General features: G+C 43.1%; 1 protein-coding gene across 1 annotated transcript in view; it reads left to right on the top strand.

Moving 5' to 3' along the window:
• Positions 1-18857, top strand: part of eaf1 (ELL associated factor 1) — a 24483-nt gene extending 5626 nt beyond the window's left edge. Inside the window, exons 3-6 of the mRNA XM_068055947.1 lie at positions 1735-1871; positions 3233-3399; positions 6875-7156; positions 13887-18857. Of these exons, the coding sequence (XP_067912048.1) occupies positions 1735-1871; positions 3233-3399; positions 6875-7156; positions 13887-13933 (633 nt within the window). The 3' untranslated portion in view covers positions 13934-18857. The remainder of the gene's footprint in view (positions 1-1734; positions 1872-3232; positions 3400-6874; positions 7157-13886) is intronic.

Raw genomic sequence — 18857 nt, 5'->3', positions numbered from 1 at the left:
AGCCAGGACACCTGTGAGAACTGGCCTTCTTTTCAAAATAGTGCCATAAGTTCTTTTACATCCACCTAAGAGGGCAGATGCCTCCTCCAAAAGACAGCACCTCTACAGTACTGCACTCCCTCAGTACTACACTGGAGTGTTGGCCTAGATTATATGCTTCAGTGAAGAAGCCATTGCTAGAGATGTGCTGTGTATATTGAAATAGATACTAGCAATAATGCAGGGAATGGGCTAGGGCAGTGGTACTTAATAAGCAGCTAGAAGGCAACTTGTGGGCTATGTCACTTTCACCTGTGGCCCATGGTAACCTTCCCCTGTGTACCTCTAAGCATTTATTTACTCAGCTGTGAGATGCCACCAAAGCTGGGATTCAGCATAATTCTTGCTAAAGGTAGTGTGTTGTTAGGAAGCTCGGGAATCACAGTTTCATGGAGCAACTTAAAGGGCTTTAACAAAACTATAGGGTGAGTATTTTATTGGAAACCATCAGATCCATTATTTAGTATGGGAAAATACCTAGCCTCCACTTAGCAACTGTCCAGGCTGGTATATTTGAAATTGAGAACTTAACATATGGGCAACTGTGGTCACATCACATCTTGAAGCAACATGCTGAAGCATTAGTGAAAGTGACTCTTGAGAATGAGCAAGTTACACTGGATGATCAGTGCAATTGTGTAGCAAAAATAATTGGAAGAGCGGGAAGAAAGGGGATATTTATATATGGCTGTATTATAAGTTTCTGATTCGTTACTTGTCAACTCCAAATATGTTCAATCTAGTTATAATCCCATTAACTGTTGCATTTGGTATTAGTTAGTGCTTTTCAGATAAGCTCAGTAGCATAGTGTACACCATCTACAGAATGCACTGCAGCAACTCGCCAAAGCTCCTTTGACAGCAGCTTCCAAACCCTCAAATTCTACCACCTAGAAGGCCACAGGCAGCAGACGCAAGATCCCCCCCAAGCCACACACCATCCTGACTTGGAACTATATTGCTGTTCCTTCACTGTTGCTGGGTCAAAAACCTGGAATGCCCTTCCCAACAGCATTGTGGGTGTACCTATACCATGTGGACTGCAGCATTTCGAGAAGGCGGCTCGCCACTACCTTCTCAAGGGTAATTAGGGATGGGCATTAAATGTTGGCCTTGCCAGCGATGCTAGCATCCCAAGAACGAATTTAAGAAAATTGAAGTAAATATTCTGCTTTCTGCATTCTGCTATTTGCACTGCTACTTAACTTTGCATTACAGAAATGACCTCAAAAATGCCTTTGTTAGTCATCCATAGTCCTTATGTACAGATATTTCATTTCACTGTATTTAAATATTCAAAAGATAGATATTTTTTGAATCAGTACAGTATACTCTTTATTTGGATTAAGGAACATGGAATTTTTTTTTTGCACTAAATTCCCACTTTTCTCTGTTATGGGCATTGCTTAATTGAAATGATTGGATAATTCAACAATTGTCAGAAAACAACATGAAATTATCGTAAGTAGATTAGTACACTTACTCAAATCAACTTTTAATGCACAAAGTTTTTATCTTAATATGCCTTTACCCTTCCATATAACATGCATTTACTGAAGGAGGAATTATCCAGGAGCTTTGTTACAAAATAGTAGAAAATTTGGGTACTGCAGTGGTATTATTTTGTCAATTTGAACTCTGACACGAGGCAAAGTAAAGCAAAACTACAATAATATCTGGTTTCTTGGTCACCAGGGCTCCACTCCACCAATGACTGTGTTCAAAGGAAATAAAAGACCATATCAGAAGGATTGTGTACTTATCATCAACCATGATACTGGGGAGTTCGTGCTTGAAAAACTCAGTAGCAGTATACAGGTGAAGAAAACCAGGTGAGAATACATACTTGTCTTTAAATTTATTTGAATAATAACAATTATTTGTGTGACTGATAATGTAGCATTTCTGTCAATACTGTACATAGCCTTGTTCCTTTTCTGATTTTACACTTGTATATAATTTTACAGTCCAACTAAATATAGCAATAATATAACAATGCATTGGTATTTATGGAATCTTAAAATTTTATCACACAGAAGGTCATTGAACCCATCATACCCATGCCAGCTCTCAAAGAGCTATCCCATTCCTCTACTCTGGCCCCATACCCTTTTTAATATTCTGTTAACATCGCCCTTTTGTTCTTTTAGTACTTACAGGCCCAATGGGCTGAATGATCACCTCCTGAACTATAAAATACTCAATTTCCAAGATATCTGCATTTCTTAAGAAGACCTGCAGGGTACCAGGCAGATTACCATACTTGATTTTTTTTTTAATCGGAATGCCAAGAAGCACTTGATACTCACCAGCCAGTTTTATAGTGGCATGTTAAGTTATCCAGTTGTGTTCTGCAGGTGCCAAGTCTCCCACACTATCTCTTTTTAAGCCCAGACTGAGTATAGAAAGCAGTTCAATGGACCGTGTGTCTGTAGTGAGTGTTGTCTCCTCTTTTGGTGATGTAAGTTGAAGGCTTTGTTGGAAACAGTTTGAAATGAATTCAAACTGGGCCTTCTAAGTGAGAGTCTACTGCTTTGGTATTGCAGTTAAGCTGTTTTCAGATTATTAAAAATGGAGACTTGAATTGTAAATGTGCAGTTCATAAGAATGATTTATAAGTGTCTTGAGTCTTGACAATGTTACACACTTCACACTACAAATCCTTCTTTTTTCTACCCGTTGATAATGTGGTTGCATCACGGAGTGTTTTACAGGAATGGTGCTAGAAATGCATTAAAATGACTGCTAATAGGAGGCAAGTTTTTCCCATTGTGGGTCACTACTATTGAGTGACTCCTGGAAAATGTGATTATGAATATTGGGTGAGGACACGAACAGGCTTGGTTTTGAGGCTTCCCACAATTAAATAGACTCCTTTCACTCAGTGCCTGTGCTCCGACTTGAAGAATGGCCACTTTGAGTGCAGATGGTGTCCGTGGAGCTATCCCCCTTCCAGGGTTGTTATCTTCAGGAGAACAAGCAAGAAAATGGGCATGATAAATAAGAAATGGGAACACCTTTTCCCACTAAGATCTACTTGTTCTTCTAAAGTTTTACAGAATAGTTTGGATAAATTAATTGTCTCTTCTACTAAAACTGTTTTAAAGTTGGTAATGTTAAAGGATTTCTTATTGCTATCAAGTGATTGATGTCTGAACACACCTTAATGTCCAATTACTAATGATTGTTTTAGAGCTGAAGGGAGCAGTAAAATCCAGGCTCAATTGGAGTCGCAGGCGGTGCGAAGATCTCAGCCTTCCTCACAGTTTAGAGCCCCGAATAAGCCATGTGCCGGACCAAAAACATCTCCTTCAAAGGACAACCCATCACCTGAACCACAACTTGATGACATAAAAAGAGGTATACAAACAAAAGATGTGTAGATGGGAACATGGACACTTTTAGGAGCAAGTAGAACCATTTGATGCAATAAACCCCCACAGCTTCTTTCAAAGTTTTACCATTTAGTGTATATTTCCTATCTTATTCCTCCTCCCAAAATGTATGACCATGTTTTTTTACAATTTATCTATATGCCCTGCCTACTAACCTGTTTGTCCTTTTGAAGTTATTTAGAGTTCTCAAAGCTACTTAAAGCTCCCTAGTTCTGTGCTATCTGCAGAGTCCAGAGTCCAGCTCATTCGTGTTTGATGAATTGAATTTGTTAAAGAAGTGACCAATTTGGATAGATAAAGGAATGCAGTAAATATGTTGATGAAATTTCAGAAGGCAGTTGATAAGGTATCTCATAAGTGACTTGTTACAAAAATTCAAGTCTGATATGGGGAATTGTAGCAGCATAGATGGGAAGTTGGTGGACTAACAGGAAAGAGGATGAGGGTAAATGGATGTTCTTTGGATTAGAGAAGCCTTAGAAGTTATGTTCCTCATAGGTCAGTGCAAGGAAAGGGTTTGTCAAGTAGCAGGGACTGTTAAAGACTTCAGGGTGGCTTGGACAGGCTGGAGGAATGGACAGGCAATTGGCATATTTAAATTATGGTGCATTTTTAGAGTATATTATGCATACATAGGGAAAATTATAAAAGGTATGCAGAAACAAAGATGTAGAGCTTTAAATACATAATTCCTTGAAAGTATCAATGTAGGAAAATAAAGTTATAAAAAGGTCAGTAATATTTCGGGTTTTATAAATTGGGGCATAGAAGTAATAATAAACATGTACAAGGGAATCGTTAAACTACATTTACAGCGATCTGTGTAAATTTTTGGTGCTCCGTTATGTAGAAGACATTGAAGTCATAGAGGCATCCAGCATAGATCAACCAGGATGATACAAAGAATGAGAAGTTATAGTGATGGGCAGATACTTCAGCTACAGGGACAGGTTTTGCTAGAACAGAGAGGATGAAAAAGAGATTTTAGTATTTTTAATTATGAAGAATTTTGAGTATTTACTCTAGTTGGGGGTCATCATTTTAAAATTTACAAAATGAGGAGAGACTTTACAAAACTATCTTCGTACAGAGTTGTTAAAGCTTGAAATACTTTACCACAGGAAGTAGCTGAGGCGGAGATAATTGAATCTTTTAAGAGGAAGTTGAGTGAGTTACCTGTCTCCTGGGAAAGAGAACAGGACAGTTAGGTTATTTCTAGATTGCTCATGGCAAAGAGCAGGTATAGACATGATGGGCTGGTGCACTCTGATCTCAGTAGTCTTTATGCGCACATGCACTGTCGCTGAGCCCCTGTGATATTTTTCTTGGGGGATCATTTAAATGGAGGAGGTGGAACGGCTGCCCTCGATGATGTAGAGAAGGTGGCCACTCCGGCAACAGCGTCTGGTGCCATTTTTAAAGGGCTTCAGGCCCTTCGAACTCATTTAAATTTTTAAAGGTCCAGTGTCAAAGAAAACCGCAGAATACTTTTAATTTTACTATGATTCCCCTCTCCCACCCCCCACCCCACCCTCAATGAGTCTTCATTTAATAATTTGACATATCCGCCAAAAAAACAGCTTTTCATATTCTGAACTCCCCCACCCCTCCCCCCCCGACTTTAGCACCTTTGACCCTCAAACCCTTCCCATCATCCCCACAACCAATAACAACAGTTCTCCTCGCTTCCCCCCCCACCCCGCCCTGAGAATTACACTCCTCGCCCCACCCCACCCCACCAGTGTCTTGCCTCAGTTCCCCAAATGGGGTTCTGAAGGCGCGGGACATCCGGCCACTGGCTGGAATATCGTCGTGGGTAGACTGCTGGTCCAGGTAAGTTATCTAACATTCATTGTATTCATTATAATACACAAATGAAGGCTCCGCTGCTGTGCAGTGGGAGGGCAGCACTGAGGCCTCGCCATCGCCGGTAAAATCTGGTGGAGCCTTCCCAGCATCGGGGATCATGGCGGGCCTCTCCTGGAAGAATTTTCGGGGGGCTCCTCGCCAGGATCCCCCACATCAGAGGGCCTGTAAAATTCAGCCCGATGAGTCTCTTTCTGTTCCTGTAAACTTTGATGGTTTGACCACTGTATTTGGTGGGATACTACCATTTACATCTCTCTAGTTCAAAAAGCATCTATTATCCACTACTGTTTCTGTCCTTTAGCAAACTTGCTATTCCTTTTTTCACTTTTCCTAATAATGTAAATTTCTGAGGCATAGGAGCAAAGGAACAGGAGTAGACTGTTCAGCCCCTCGGTCCTATTCCACGTTTCAACTAGTTCGTGGCAGATCTCTATCTTAACTCCATTTGCCCACCTTGGTTCCACATCACTTAATACCCTTGCCCATCAGAAACCTTACAATAGAAGTTTTGAAATTTTCAATTGACCTAACTCCAACAGCTCTTTGGGAGGGATAGTTCCAGATTTCTACTACTCTTTATGTGAATCTGGTATTACTTTGTTTGCACTACAATGCAATCTTTTACGATCAGTAATATCCTTCTCAAAGAATGATAAGCATGGAGTCTAACCACTTCTTTATACAAAACCTAGCTTTTTTTTTACTTGTATTATTTCTCCTTGCTTGTGCAACTCAGTAGTTTGTTTTGCCTTTTTTGCCATCTTTTACCACAACCATGCACTACTTGATTTTACTATTTCCACCAAAACCTCAAATCTCTTCTGTATTCTCCAACACGATTCCATTTAATACACATTTTAGTTTCTTTGTACATGCTAATTTTTATAATTGTCAGTGTTCAACATCTTTTTGCCCAGTTTCCCAAAAGACGCAACTCTTTCTAAATTTACTTGTACTGGTCTTCGTTATGCTTCCATCACTTTAGTGTCATCTATAAATGAAGTCTTGATTTTGATTCAATTGTGGAGCTTCGTGTGTCTGATTACAATTCCTCTATTAGTAGAAGTAATGAATCCCTTTATTTTCAACAAGAAGGTAATGAAATAGATCTGCATGCTAGAATCTGAATTTGTTTTCACAAAGGGAGTTCATTATTTTTTTCCTCCCACTGATAGCTGTAACTACCACAGGCAATTTTTTAGGAAGTACGGCTTTGTTCTATTTACACAATACGCGATCAGAATTACACAGCGATGATAAGGTTACTGTCCAAGTATTTCAGCAGCATGGTGCTTTATGGTGTGAGGCATTAAAGGGAAAAGAGTGCAAATTTTAAATTAACTTGATCATTAATATAGTTTTAAATTGTTGCCTTTATTTTCTTTTACTGTATTCCATCCTTCCCTACTGGAAAATTTGAATTTTATTGCAAAAACAAGGGGGCGAAGGATTGTAAGAGAATCACAGTTTTCACACAAAATCTGAGAAAGATTGAGCTATATTTCTTTAAAGAAAACCATTGAATTTACAGCTGTTATCCTAGGTTAATAGTTTTTTCCCCTTCCTTCTAGAACTGAGAGCTGAAGTTGATATTATTGAACAGATGAGCAGCAGCAGTAGTTCCTCAGATTCAGGAAGTTCTTCTGGCAGTGATGACAGCTCTAGCAGTGATATGGAAAACGAAGCTCAACCCTCCTCTACACCACCACAGATGCAACCCCAACAGCAACCCTGTTCCCAATCCCAACCCCAGGCCCAACAACAGCAGCAGCCACAACAGCAGTACAGCAACAGAAATGCTGCTACAAATGGCACCAGCAGACCAGGAAGCAATCAGCTTATGAGCACACTGAGTAAGTATGCAATGCCTATCTGCATTCTTTATTACTTGCAGTTGTGCAAAATACCAAATTTATGTTCCATTTTCCTTCTGCGCAATACATCTTTGCAATTAGTTGCAAGGCATGAATTATTCAATACCAACTAAAAGCTTCCAGTGTGAAAGTGAGCATGTTTGTTTATGGCAAGGATGCCCCAAACCTGTTGGTTATTGCTCAGAGCATTACCCCTGTCTGCTGTGATTACATAGTTTTCAACAATGTCTTGAAGGGCTACAGGTATTCTCAATTCCTATCCAAAGGCAACTTTTTCACTCCTGTTTGAGAATATCAACAGTGAAAGTGAACTTGTAGTGAGGTGAGAGTGGTTGACCTTGACATTAAAGCAGTACTTGAACGAGTTGTTGAGTAATCAGTTCAGCCATGAACTTATTGCATGGCAGAGCAGGCTCGAAGGGCCGAGTGGCCTATTCCTGCTCCTGATTCGTATGTTTGTATGAGTATAGCCTCAAGGAGCCCTAGCAAAACTGGAGTCAATGGGAATTGGGGAGAACTCTCCACTGGTTGGAGTCGTACCTAGCGCAAAGGAAGATGTTTGTGGTTGTTGGAGGTCAGTCATCTCAGCTCCAAGATATCACTGCAGGAGTTCCTCAGGGTAATGTTCTAGACCCAACCATCTTCAGCTCCTTCATCAATCCTTCAACGATAAGGCCAGAAGTGGGGATGTTCCCTGATGATTGCACAATGTTCATACCATTCGCGACTCCTCAGATACTGAAGCAGTCCGTGTAGAAATGCAGCAAGACCTGGACAATATCCAGGCTTGGTCTGATAAATGGCAAGTGACATTTGCGCCACACAAGTGCCAACCAATGACTATCTCAAAGAGAGAATCTAACTATCTCCCCTTGATATTCAAAGGCATTACAATTGCTGAATTCCTCCACTATCAACATCCTGGGGGTTACCATTGACCAGAAACTGAACTGGAGTAGCCTTATAAATACCGTGACTACAAGAGCAGGTCAGAGGCTAGGAATCCTGTGGCGAATAACTCACCTCCTGATTCCCCAAAGCCTGTCCACCATCTACAAGGCACAAGTCAGGAGTGTGATGGAATTCACTCCACTTGCCTGGATGGGTACAGCTCCAACAGCACTCAAGAAGCTCGACCATCCAGGACAAAGCAGTCTGCTTGATTGGCACCCCATCACCGTCGCACAGTGACAGCAGTGTGTACCATCTACAAGATGCACTGCAGCAATGCACCAAGGCTGCTTAGACAGCACCTTCCAAACCTGCGAGCTCTACCACCTAGAAGGACAAGAGCAGCAGATGCATGGGAACACCACCTCCTGCAAGTTCCCCTCCAAGCCACACACCATCCTGCCTTGGGACTATATTGCCATTCCTTCGCTGTCACCAGGTCAAAATCCTGGAACTCCCTTCCTAACAGCACTGTGGGTGTACCTACCCCACATGGACTGCAGCAGTTCAAGAACACGACTCACGACCTTCTCAAGGGAAATTAGGGATGGGCAATAAATGCTGGCTTAGCCAGCGACGCCCACATCCCATGAACGAATAAAAGAAATGCCTTTTGTTCTCACTTTTTTGCTTCTGACGTCCCCCTTCCTGCGTCTTATAAAAATTCCACTGAACCCATTTACACCAAGTATTTTTTCTGCATAAAAATTAGCTATACATTTAGACATGTATATTTATTATTTTTGTTTTACTTAGTTAAAGGGAAACTTGGATGGTTGACTTAAGGTGGACTGAATGGCCCTCCTCATCTGTAATCATCATGGGGCTGACTTTTACCAGCCCCTTGACGCCATGTGTCACGGCGGGGGCAGAGGGCAGTAAAATTCTGAGGGGAGAGGCTGCCTTGATCCCCGACGTTGAGAAGGGCCCGCTGCATATTACATGTGGCGGAGGGACCTCGTGCGGCACGCCCCCCCCCCCACCCCGCCACTCAATGGCGGCACCCTAATTATCATATGCAAAACGGTACTTCCCTCTCCTGATAATGCAGCCCGCCGCCTCTTGCTCCACACTTCCACATTTTACGTTGAATGGGCGGCCGTCACGTGTCGTCCCGTTCACGAATAGAAAAGCCGACGGGTCATCAGAAGCAGAAGTACTCAACAGTGAAGGTAAGTCCAGATATACAGGGGTCTCACTCTGTATACTGGAAGGGAAGAGGGGAGGGGATTACAGGGGTCTCATTCTGCATACTGCAAGGGAGGGGGGAACGATAGGGGTTTCATCTGCAGACGTGTAGGGAGCCACTGTGATTCTGCCCTTCGTAATGGTTGTCAGCTCTGTGCCATTGATTGCCTCTGTCAGTGAAGGAGCAATGACACTCGAGTCACCCTGTATGTGGGGAGAGTGCCAGAACAGTAGGCGTGTGAAGCTTATATGTCTGATGGGCCAATCGTTGCAGCTTGTACAATCTTTATGTGGTGGTGCGGTGCCGTTCCTAGTGGGAGCTAAGGTGGGCAATGCCATGCCATGCCACATAGCTGCTGCATGAAAGCACCTGATGTACCACAACATCAATCACTGCCCTGTCAGGACCCTTCGAAGAATTGAAGGAACCGAGTTGAATTGCAATTTGGAGATGGGGATGGTTCACCCTATATTCATTAATGCGCTTCTTGAGAGGATCCATATGCGTCGCAGGTAAAACCAACTGGCAGTTGCAGCCCACATAGAGGTCCCCAGTCGTGAGCAGCAGCACCCAGGGTGAGCTCGCCACTACAGATCGCTGCGCATCGACAGGTCCTGCATGACACACCTGCAGATGTCAGAGTGCCAGTGTCCGAGGCGACTGCAGATGTCAAGAGAGGCAGTGACACATCTCTGTGTCCTGCTGAATGCTGATTTGCAGCCCAGGGGCTTCGGGGGACATCCTATGCTTGTGGCCCTCAAAGTGACAGCGGCTCTTAATTTCTACGCCTCTGCATCATTTCAGGGGCTCACCGGAGACCTTTGTGGGGTCACACAGTCAGCATTGCACCGCTGCATCAGGGAGGTCACCGATGCCCTGTACCGGAGGGATGGTGACTATATCCGTTTCACGACAGACCCTGAAAGCCAGGCCCAGAGGGCCACCGGTTTCGGCTCCATCTTGGGATTCCCACAGGTGCAAGGGGTCATAGATTGCACCCATGCGGCCATCAAGGCTCCCACCAGGCGACCAGCTGAATATGTAAACCGTAAGGGCTTCCACTGAATCAATGTGCAGCTCGTATGTGATCACCAGCAATGATTCATGCAAATCTGTGCCCGCTTTCCAGGCGGCTGCCATGATGTCTTCATCCTGCGCCAGTCCCAGCTGCCGTTGCTGTTCACTGAAATGCCTCAGATGGAGGGGTGGCTTCTTGGAGACGAGGGCTATCCCTTGCATACATGGCTCCTGACACCAGTGAGACACCCCACCTCAGGCACTGCTGCAGAAGAGCAATACAAGGCCAGCCACAGAGCTACAAGAGCTGCCATTGAACAGGCGATCGGCATGCTGAAAATGAGATTCCGCTGCCTGGATAGATCGGGTGGTGCCCTGCAGCATGAACCGGAAAGGATAGCATGCATCGTTGCAGTCTGCTGTGCTCTGCAGAACTACACACTCAATAGGGGGGAGGCCTTGCAGGATGAGAAGAGACATGAGAAGGACTCATCCTCGGACGATGAGGATGCTGAGGACTTACTGCAGAAAAGGCACATATGAGGACAGAGAGCATCCAAGCACCGCATGCAAGGTGAGCAGTGAGCTAGGGATGGACGGCAGCGCCTCATTGATCAAAGGTTCTCCACGCCATAGGAACCACTGTGGGCACTGCAAGCCACACAGCACCCTTGTTCACCTGTTGTGCAGCAGTCTGCATCTGCAACATCTTTGCGTCCAGCATTACTGGCTGCAGAAGATTGAGCCATTGTCCATGTTACTGCACCGGTGGAGACACACAAGTGACACTGGCATGGCAATGATGTTATTCCATACATTGGCAGTTCTGAAAGGCCAGTGTTGTAATGGGAGGAGCCACGATCGGTACATGCTGGCACACTTCATTCACACAGTAAAAGCAACGCACGTTTGTGAAGATAATTTTGATTTCGGCTTTCTACATTGTTGTGTCACCATGCAGACCCATTTGTGTCACAGTGCTTTTTGGAATTGCTGGCGGGTGCTCCTATGCAGTCGGTGCCACTTCTGCGCTAGCAGCCTGACTGTAGGAAGGCTGCTGATATGATTGCCCTTTGACTGTGGATGACTTTGGCGGTCGTACCCTGTGCACACGAGGACTAGAGGGCCCCAGCTGGCTGGGGGAGTGATCATTCATCCTCTTAGGCATTGGACCCTTTAATGGCGGATGGCCCCATGGCTACTCACCTCCCCTGCCACCTCCAGCCAGGCTGCCTTGGTCAGGCGACAGGGCCTCTTCTTACCATCGCTGGGGAAAAGGACCTCCCGCCCTGCCCCTACAGCCTGGAGGAGAGAGACCAGGGAGGCTTTGCTGAACTGTGGGGCCACCCTAGAGAACCCTTCTGCCATCGGTTTTTGGTGTGGTCCTTTAAATGCAAAGGTGACTCCACCTTGTACCTGCTCTAACTTCTGGATGCAAGGTTTGTCTTTTTGAAAACCAATGCAGGTCTAGTGAGGAAATCTGTGCTGTTGTCATAATTTGTGAACTTATTCACAGACCTGAAAGTTAACTCTGCTTCTCTCCACAGAAGCTGCCTGACCTGCTGAGTTTCTCCAGCACTTTCTGCTTTGCTGCCAGATTGACAGCAGCCCCACTCTTCAACAGTGAGGTAAGTATTTCTTTGGCAGCTGTCAGGAAGCAGGTGCAGGGGCCCTTTAAGAAGGGCCCCAGCACCTGCTACACAGCTGACAAAAGGTTCCTCACTGCGCCAGATGTCCCGCCTCTTCCCGCGTAATATTGGGGGGGGGCACATCGCAGTGATGCTAATGAGCCCCCATGCGTAATATCACAGTGGCTCGGCATTGGCCGCTCAGTGCGGGCTTGCCGCCAAGTTCAAAGGGTGCCGCCGCGGAGCGTGGCTTGCTAATAAAATCCAGCCCATGATCTTGTGGAAAGCCCCTAGGACAACATTTTATTGGCACTATATCAGTTTTGTCAGATTTGTAAGTGGTAGTCCCAGGATATTCAATGGATGGGCTGCAGAGCAATTCTGGCACACTACAACCAGTAAATTTCTGAGGTTGTGGCGTGGTGGGAAGATATCCTGAGGAATTTGCCCCAGCTTTCATCATAAATTGATCAATAACATATCCTATAAAGAAGTGCATATTTCTAAACCTACCCAGAACACATCAGTGGAGATGTGTATAAAAATATTAATAAATACATGTCATTTCTTAAAAGTTAGGGAAAAGTATCAAAAAGGGTTTTGTTAGTTTTTAATTGATGGAAAGTTTGCAGTCTTTCCAGTGGAATCATGCAGGAGGCACAGAAATGGTATGAGAAGATGGCAGCCATCTTTGCAGCAGCAAAATAAATGCAGCTTTGACTGCAATCACTTAAAAAATTACTTCAGTTTTTATTCAATTTTTCCAATAGTTATTACAATAAAATCTAGTTTTAATGATAACAGAAGCCAAAAACAGCAGACATCTAGTCCAGTGTTAAGGTCAGCCTGATAGTGGCCTATCCCTCCATCTCGCCTGTTGGTATTATTAATTTCCAGCAGCTGGATTGATAGCATGCTGCAGGTTCTGTAACAGCTCCTCTGTGTTCGACTCTCAGCTGCAGTCAATATCTTGGTTGGGTTCAGAACTTAACCCAGTACTTCTGCGTCTGCATACCTAAATTTATCGCAGAAGGGCTGCACCACCTTTTTGTCCACCTCGGTTAGGGTGAGAGGTCCTGATCACTCGTTCAAGTTTACGGACATGTTGCGGCTGCATTGCGGACAAACTGGGCTCAGGCTGTGCGAACTGGCATATGAGCAACATTGTGGCAGATTGAGATACTCCCGACTTCTGATGGGCACTGCAGTCAACCTCAATCCTTACTGGTTGCACTGAGCTGTTTTTTCACTGCTCCACCCTCCCACTATAAATAAGGGCGCAAAGGGCATTACTCTCAGGCAGTGATATTAGTTGGTGTTGTAGGGAGGGCAGTATCAGCTGGAATTTTATTTTTGACCGATGCCTTGAAAACTTCTAGCCAACCCCGAACGCTCTGGTTGAGAACCTTGTCCTGTAACAAGCATGAACAATAGGACACTGACAGTTTGTGATGGGTACATTAGATTCTAACTAATTCTTAGGTAGCATTGTCCATTAAATGCATAAGATAATGAATAGTCAGTTATCTTAAGCTTCTCTTGTAATTATGTAATTGCTTATTACGGGAGTACCCCTGTGAATCTCTTGTAGAAGATTTGGCCTTCTGCTGTCCCGGGCTCCTCTCTCCATTTACAAAACCCTCCCAGGCACTCCATGACTTGACAGGTGGCCTCTGGGCTGCCTGATCTTCCTAGGCCCAAATCCAGTGAACTGTCTTCTAGATGTCCATTTCAGGTGGGCAGCTGGCTGTCAGGATCCTAATAAGGCCTGGCTAGTAAAATGGACCTGGTCTCCTACTGCAGATGGCCCAGCCAGGACTTAATATTCCCCCTATAGAAGAAGATTGGTTACAAAGTGAAAATAGATGTGAATAGCAATATAAAGGTTGCTGCTGTATATAATACCATGAATCTTTATTTTCAGGAAATGACTTGCAATTGAGTGAATCGGGAAGTGACAGTGATGACTGAAGTTTTAAGAAAATGGACCACTACCTCCATGATGACCTAACACGGAGATGACATTGGTGTAAAAGTTTGCTGATGCATTAGCTACATTAGTGATTTTCTGTAAAAACTCATTTATTGTGTGTCATTACTGTAGATTTAATATCAGATGTGTGTTGGGTGATTGATACTGTGCATTTTATTTTAAAAATATATTTAACTGCTTTTTTAAAGTTAAACTAGAAAAAGTTGGTTTACTTGTATATTTTGTCAGGCTTCTAATTAATTTTCTGAAGGCTTATTGATAGGCACTCGAGGGAAATGAACTTGCAGGGCAACGGGGATAGAGCGGGGGCATGGGACTGACTGGATTGCTCTACAGAGAGCTGGCATGCAGTTGATGGGCTGAATGGCTTCCTACTGTGCTGTAATGACTGAGTGATCAAATATATTTTAAATGGACCGAATGTCAGGCTTACGTATTCAGAATTGAACTGAAAGCCAAGTAGAAATAGACTTCGATCATGTATAAAGGCAATGTTTACTTTGCATATTAATGTGAATCATACAGCAAGTTTATATATCAGAACAGATTCACACAATATAGAAATCAAACACTTCTCTAGGAGAGCTAGTGACCTGCAAATACTGAGGTGTTAGTGCAGTGACCGATATTGAGGTGGGTGGTTTGATGGTTAATGGTATGAATCTTTAGCGGATATCAACCTGAATTCTGTCACTTAAGTCTTTAGTAAGCACTACAGATGTGCGCTGAAGACTCTTTATGTATCAACAGCAGGATTGTTCCCTAAATTTTTGAATTTTCTTTTTGAAACAAGGTGCTAGACTGGGTTTTAATTTCCAAAAAAGCATTTTGGGGCACAGTGACTTGAACATACAAAAACAATGTGAATGAATTACATCTTAAACAGCAATAGCATTTTTTCTTTAAAAGAAAAACATGTTTGAGACTGGATGCTATGTTTTCTGAGTCCCCCCATAATGCAATGTTAGTGTTTCCATAGAAAATGGGCATTTCTTACTGTTTAAGCAGTTCAGTGAAAAATGCTGTAATCGATGTCCAGAATTTTTTTTCTGAATTTCTCTCATTTGATTCATGATATTTTTGACTTTTGTGTGTATAAAATATAGAACACTATATTGATTATGTCTGGTGCAATTCTGTCTTCTCCCTACTCAAAGTCACTGCACATCATTCCTAGCCCTAATGAAGAGGCTAGTGATCTGCTCCCAGACCTCTGTCAGTAGCATTCAGTATCAAGTCATTGGAAGATGTGTGATTGCAGCTTAGGGTGACTCTTCTTTCTACTTTTGCATAACTTACTTCCTAGCAACTCATCTAACGTAAGGACCTCATCATGTAGGGTTTATGATTTGTATCTACATTTGTCTGTGGAATGTTACTCAGAATTTCCAATTGAAGCAGAAATTAGGTGCTATTGTGCTGCTGTAACAGTCTCCATTGCCTTCCAAACTATGGCAACTAAGCCATTAAATATGGAAGGATGATTTCCATGTCAAAATAAAGCATGCAGCAAGATCTTTGTACATTTAGGGAATTAATATTTAATGTGTTCTAACAGGATTGATGTGTAAGACTGTAAGCCAGATACTAAATGCATCAACCTGTCAAACCAAGAAGCTGTGAATTGAATAGTATACATGTTAATGTGAAATGTCACTTGATCCTTTAATAATTTGCTATACTCTGCTAAACAGTAAATTGAGAAATAAAATGACTATTTGAGAGGTATAACCTGATTTCCCCATAACGGAAGAGGTTGGGAGCAGGTTTCTTGTTTCTCTCCATTCACTTTTCTTTCTTTTCCCCTCTTTATCTTTCCTCTCTTTTTACATCTTTTTGTCCCTTTATACCTATTTACAGTGATGGTTTCATAGCCATTTTTCTGGTAACTTATTCCACAATTCTATTACTCTTTGAGGGGAAAATTTTGCCTCACTTCCTCTGTGTCCCAGGCATTTGCAGTCTTCCTTTTTCCAAAGAAATTAAACACAACTTCATTTATCAACACATTTATTTTAACCAGTGTCTCTGTACTGTCTCAAGGGTGGTAATATACTTCTTAGAGGACTATAGAGGACTGTGGACAGTATGGCTGATGGCTCTGATCAACATCTTAAGATTTACACATCCTTCTAGCCATGTAACCCGGCACCATCTTTGCCACAGTAACACGCTGGCCAGATGGATACATAAATTTATCCAGTTACTCCAGATCTCTTTCATGATCACAGAACTGTTACAGCACAGAAGGAGGCGATTCCATCCATCGTATCTGCGCTGGCTCTCTGAAAGAGCAGTTTACCTAGTGCCACTCCCCCGCCTTCTCGCCGTATTCATCCTTTTCCCTCTTGAATGCTTCAGTTGAACCTGCCTACACCACACTCACGGGTAATGCATTCCAGATCCTAACCACTCACTGTGTGAAAAAATTTTTCCTCATGTCGCCCTTGCTTTTTTTGCCAATTACCTTAAATGGGTGTCCTCTTGTTTTCGATCCTTCCATCAATGGGAACAGTTTTTCCCTATCTGTTCTGTCCAGATCATGATTTTGAAGGCCTCTATCAAATCTCATCTCAACCTTCTCTTCAACGAAAACAGTCCCAATCAGCATGCTGTAATGTTCCATTTTAATGTTTACATTCCTTATCCCTCTACTGCCTTTTTGTGTGTCAGTGTAGCTTGATACAGCAGCTTGATGTATGTATTTTGTTCATCACAAATGTATAGCTAGTACCAATGATCAATGTTAAAGAACTTCAGATACTCAGGACAAGTATTATTTTTTCAAAATGAGATCAAATGAGCTAAAAAGGATTCTTCGTCCAAGTCTATCCTGTTTCTTAGTGCTACCTATCATAGTGGGGGTTACAATAAAAAGGAGGAAATGCTTGTGTAAGTTTGAAAACTTAATGATTTAATAGGTCTATATTGCTAATCCCAAGTTAGAACTTAGAAAAAATACAGCACAGAAGGAGGCCATTCATCTCATTGTGTCTGCGCCTGCCGAATCAGCTATCCACCCAAACTAATCCCACCTTCTAGCACCTCGTCCATAGCCCTGCAGGTTACAGCACCTTAGGTGCATGTCCAGGTACCTGTTAAAAGAATTGAGGGTCTCTGCCTCCACCGATTCTGGCGGTGAATTCCAGACACCCACCACCCTCTCGGTGAAAAAGTTCCTCCTCATGTCTCCTCTAATCCTTCTACCAATCACCTTAAATCTGTGTCCCCTGGTAACCGACATCCCTGCTAGGGAAAACAGGTCCTTTCTGTCTACTCTATCTAGGCCCCTCATAATTTTGTACACCTCAATCAAGTCACCCCTCCGCCTTCTCAATTCTAGGGAAAACAACACCAGCCTATCCAATCTTTCCTCATAGCTGCAACCCGCAAGCCCTGGCAACATTCTTGTAAATCTCCTCTGCACACTCTCCAGAGCAATTATGTCCTTTCTGTAATGTGACCAAAACTGCACGCAGTACTCCAGCTGTGGCCTAACCAGCGCTCTATACAGCTCCAGCATCGCATCCCTGCTTTTGTACTCTATACCTCGGCCAATAAAGAAAAGCAATCCATATGCCTTCTTCGCCACTCTATCTACCTGTCAGAGGTCTAAGAGCAGATCACAAACCACCTTCAGGGACCTGTGGACATGCACTTCAAAGTCTCTCATTTCTTCTACCCCTTTCAATATCCTCCCATTTATTGTACATGCCCTCGCTTTATTTGTCCTGCCCTAATGCATCACCTAACACTTCTCAGGATTGAATTCCATTTCCCACTTTTCCGCCCTCTCAACCAAACTATTGATATCATTCCAGAGTCCTCGAATCTCCTCCTCACTATTAACTACACAGCCAATTTTTGTGTCATCAGCAAATTTCCCAATCATGCCTCCCACATTTAAGTCCAAATCATTCATATATACCACAAACATCAAGGGATCCAACACTGAACCCTGTGGAACACCACTGGAAACCGCTTTCCATTCACAAAAACATCCGTCAACTACTACCCTTTGTTTCCTGTCACTGAGCCAATTCTGGATCCAACCTGCCACATTCCCCTGTATCCCGTGGGCTTTCATTTTATTGACCAGTCTGCCATGCGGGACCTTGTCAAATGCCTTACTAAAATCCATGTAAACCACATCCACTGCACTACCCTCATCAATCCTTGTTACTTCCTCAAAAAACTCAATCAAGTTAGTAAGACATGACCTTCCCTCAACAAATCCACGTTAACTATCCCTGATTAATCCGTGCCTTTCTAAGTGACAGTTTATCCTGTCCCTCAGAATAGATTGTAACAATTTACCCGCCACTGAGGTGAGACTGACTGGCCTATAATTACCTAGCTTATCCCTCACAACCTTTTTAAACAATGGTACAAGGTTCGCAGACCTCCAATCATCTGGTACCTCGCCTGTATCTCATGAGGATTTGAAGATGATCCTCAGTGCATCCGCTATTTCCTCCCTGGCTTCATTTAGTAGTCTGGGATGCAAAACATCCAGTCCTGGCGATTTATCCACTTTCAGGGATGCCAGACTCTCAAGCACTTCCTCTCTCATTATGCTTATCTTATCTAATAGTTCACACTCCTCTTTAACTACAGTGTCTGCATCAACTCTCTCCTTTGTGAAGACAGAGACAAAAAAACTCATTAAGAACCCTGCCCACATCTTCTGCATCCACGCATAAGTTCCTCTGTACATCTGATAGTCCCTACCCTTTCCTTAATTATCCTTTTACTCTTAATGTACTGATAAAGGATAGTCATGTGTCCTGGCTCTTAGACCCTCTTTGGGCTGAAGGTAAACTCAGGAGCTGTCCTTCAGTAAATTTTGTTTCAACTTTTAATATTCAAATCTGCAAATAAACTCCATCATTGTTTCGGAAA

This window comes from Heterodontus francisci, chromosome 2, assembly GCF_036365525.1.
Source record: "Heterodontus francisci isolate sHetFra1 chromosome 2, sHetFra1.hap1, whole genome shotgun sequence".
Taxonomy (NCBI): domain Eukaryota; kingdom Metazoa; phylum Chordata; class Chondrichthyes; order Heterodontiformes; family Heterodontidae; genus Heterodontus; species Heterodontus francisci.
This window is presented reverse-complemented; position numbering and strand designations above follow the sequence as displayed.